A 2,500-nucleotide genomic window follows, 5' to 3' on the forward strand; every position below is an offset into this window, starting at 1 on the left:
TCTCTCATGCTCTGTGTTGGGCTCTCTCTCTCTCATGCTCTGTGTTGGGGGCTCTCTCTCATGCTCTGTGTTGGGCTCTCTCTCTCTCATGCTCTGTGTTGGGGGCTCTCTCTCATGCTCTGTGTTGGGGGCTCTCTCATGCTCTGTGTTGGGCTCTCTCTCTCTCATGCTCTGTGTTGGGCTCTCTCTCTCATGCTCTGTGTTGGGGGCTCTCTCATGCTCTGTGTTGGGGGCTCTCTCTCATGCTCTGTGTTGGGCTCTCTCTCTCATGCTCTGTGTTGGGGGCTCTCTCATGCTCTGTGTTGGGGGCTCTCTCATGCTCTGTGTTGGGGGGGTCTCCAGGCTCCAGATGCTGGACCACTTTGCAGAGTGCATCAAGCAGGCCAAGGGCGTCCGCCAGCAGGCTGTGCAGCTCAACATCTTCACCGCTGTACTGAGCGCGCTCAAGGTGAGGCTCCGCCCACATCACGGGCAGGCCGCTGTGGGTGGTCTGCCTGCGACTTCTGCAACAACTTTTTCTGTGAGAACTAAACTTGGGAAACGTGTTTGGTTGGGCATCCCTGCAAGTGCAGATTTGCTTTGTAACAGTCATTTGTCAGGTATGTTCTTGGCGTGGGAAGAGCCATGTCAGCAATCTTACTTAATTTATAGAGCCAAAGATATAGGCTACATGTATTTTAAATATCAAGGTATGCCATAGTGTAAGAATGTCCTGTTACCCTTTAAATGGTGGCTGACCTCTATGGTTTTGGGATGTCCTATAGAATTTCCCTTTCAACCATAGCGGTGCTCTGTGGTATGAGGCTGTCCTATAGGGTTACCAGTAGTTGTGCTCTCAGAATGTCATATAGGGTTACTGTTTAAACAGTAGCTGTGCTGTGAGGATGTCATTTAGGGTTACTCTTTAAACAGTAGCTGTGCTGTGTGATGTGAGGATGTCCTTTAGACTCGTTAAACAGTAGCTGTGCTGTGCTGTGTGGATTGAGGATGTACTTTAGACTCTTTAAACAGTAGCTGTGCTGTGTGGTTTGAGGATGTCCTTCAGGGTTACTCTTTAAACAGTAGCTGTGCTGTGTGGTTTGAGGATGTCATTTAGGGTTACTCTTTAAACAGTAGCTGTGCTGTGTGAGGATGTATGTATGTAGACTCTTTTAGATAGATAGATTGATAGATAGATACTTTATTCATCCCGAGGGAAATTTTAGACTTTTTAACAGTAGCTGTGCTGTGTGATGTGAGGGTGTCCTTTAGACTCGTTAAACAGTAGCTGTGCTGTGTGATGTGAGGATGTCCTTTAGACTCGTTAAACAGTAGCTGTGCTGTGTGGATTGAGGGTGTCCTTCAGACTCTGTGTGTGCATTGAGGGTCTCTGTCTCCGCAGGGTCTGGCGGAGAATAAGAGCACGCTGGGCCCAGAGGAGGTGCGGCGGTCGGCCCTGGCCCTGGTGATGGGGGCGCTGGACAACCCAAACCCCATCCTGCGGTGTGCGGCGGGCGAGGCTCTGGGGCGCATGGCCCAGGTGGTGGGCGAGGCCTCCTTCATCGCCCGCATGGCCCAGTACAGCTTCGACAAGTACGGGACGCCCCGCCCGCACACCTCTACGCCCCCCAGTCCGGCCTGGAGCGGGCTGCATTCACTTACTAACAGCAGGGGGCAGTATTGCTCTAGATCTCTTTGCTCTGAATTGGCCTGTTTCTTCAGTTTGCTTAGTTGAGTTTTCAGTAACATAATAATTTGCGCATTGCCTGTAAATGTCATTGTGTTGGATAGCGTTGCGGACCTGGGCCAAATACATTGTTCAAATACTGTTCTGTGTTTGATTGATCTTGCCTGGTGCAATCGAGCCAACCGAGAGGACCAGAATGTGGGGTTTGCCCTTCTTGGTAGTATCTCATGCTGTACACCGCCCGGCTCTGACCCCACCCCGTGTTTTGGCGGCAGGCTGAAGTCAGCGCGGGACGTGGTGTCGCGCACGGGGCACTCCCTGGCCCTGGGGTGCCTGCACCGCTACGTGGGGGGCATCGGCTCGGGACAGCACCTGAAGACCAGCGTCAGCATCCTGTTGGCCCTCGCTCAGGACGGGACGTCCCACGAAGTGCAGGTGAGGCACTGTCCCAGGACCTCCGCCGTGCGGGCTGCTTGTTGCTGTGGGCTGTCCCAGGCGGGCTGCTCGTAGCTGTGTAGCAATGTAAAATAAGTCTGTCTACCCATCCAGATAGTTTTGAAACGCTAGTATTCCAGCTAAAGTGCGTGGGCGAAGTGTTGCTTTCGTTCAATCAGTTACTTGCCAAACTGTGTCTTCGGCAGAAACTTGTGTGGACAGTTAACTAGTTTGCCATTAAATGTGCATTTTTTTAAACTCATGTTCATGTTCACGAGTAACAATGCATGTATATTTGGAAAGAGACAGTTCCTGTTGAGTCTTTCTCCTGTAAATTGTTGGAGCATTGATGAGCCTGAGAGATAGAGGTCCATTATTTCATTGTGTGCTGTATCCAAA

General features: G+C 51.2%; 1 protein-coding gene across 3 annotated transcripts in view; it reads left to right on the forward strand.

Annotated features, from left to right (window-relative positions):
* The window catches only part of heatr5b (HEAT repeat containing 5B), a 39,320-nt gene that overhangs the window by 17,391 nt on the left and 19,429 nt on the right, over nt 1-2,500 (forward strand). For all 3 annotated transcript variants that reach the window (XM_061227749.1, XM_061227752.1, XM_061227750.1), the window contains exons 17-19: nt 343-448; nt 1,382-1,572; nt 1,942-2,101. In XM_061227749.1, coding sequence (XP_061083733.1) covers nt 343-448; nt 1,382-1,572; nt 1,942-2,101 — 457 coding nt within the window. The remainder of the gene's footprint in view (nt 1-342; nt 449-1,381; nt 1,573-1,941; nt 2,102-2,500) is intronic.

This window comes from Conger conger, chromosome 18, assembly GCF_963514075.1.
Source record: "Conger conger chromosome 18, fConCon1.1, whole genome shotgun sequence".
Classification (NCBI taxonomy): Eukaryota; Metazoa; Chordata; class Actinopteri; order Anguilliformes; family Congridae; genus Conger; species Conger conger.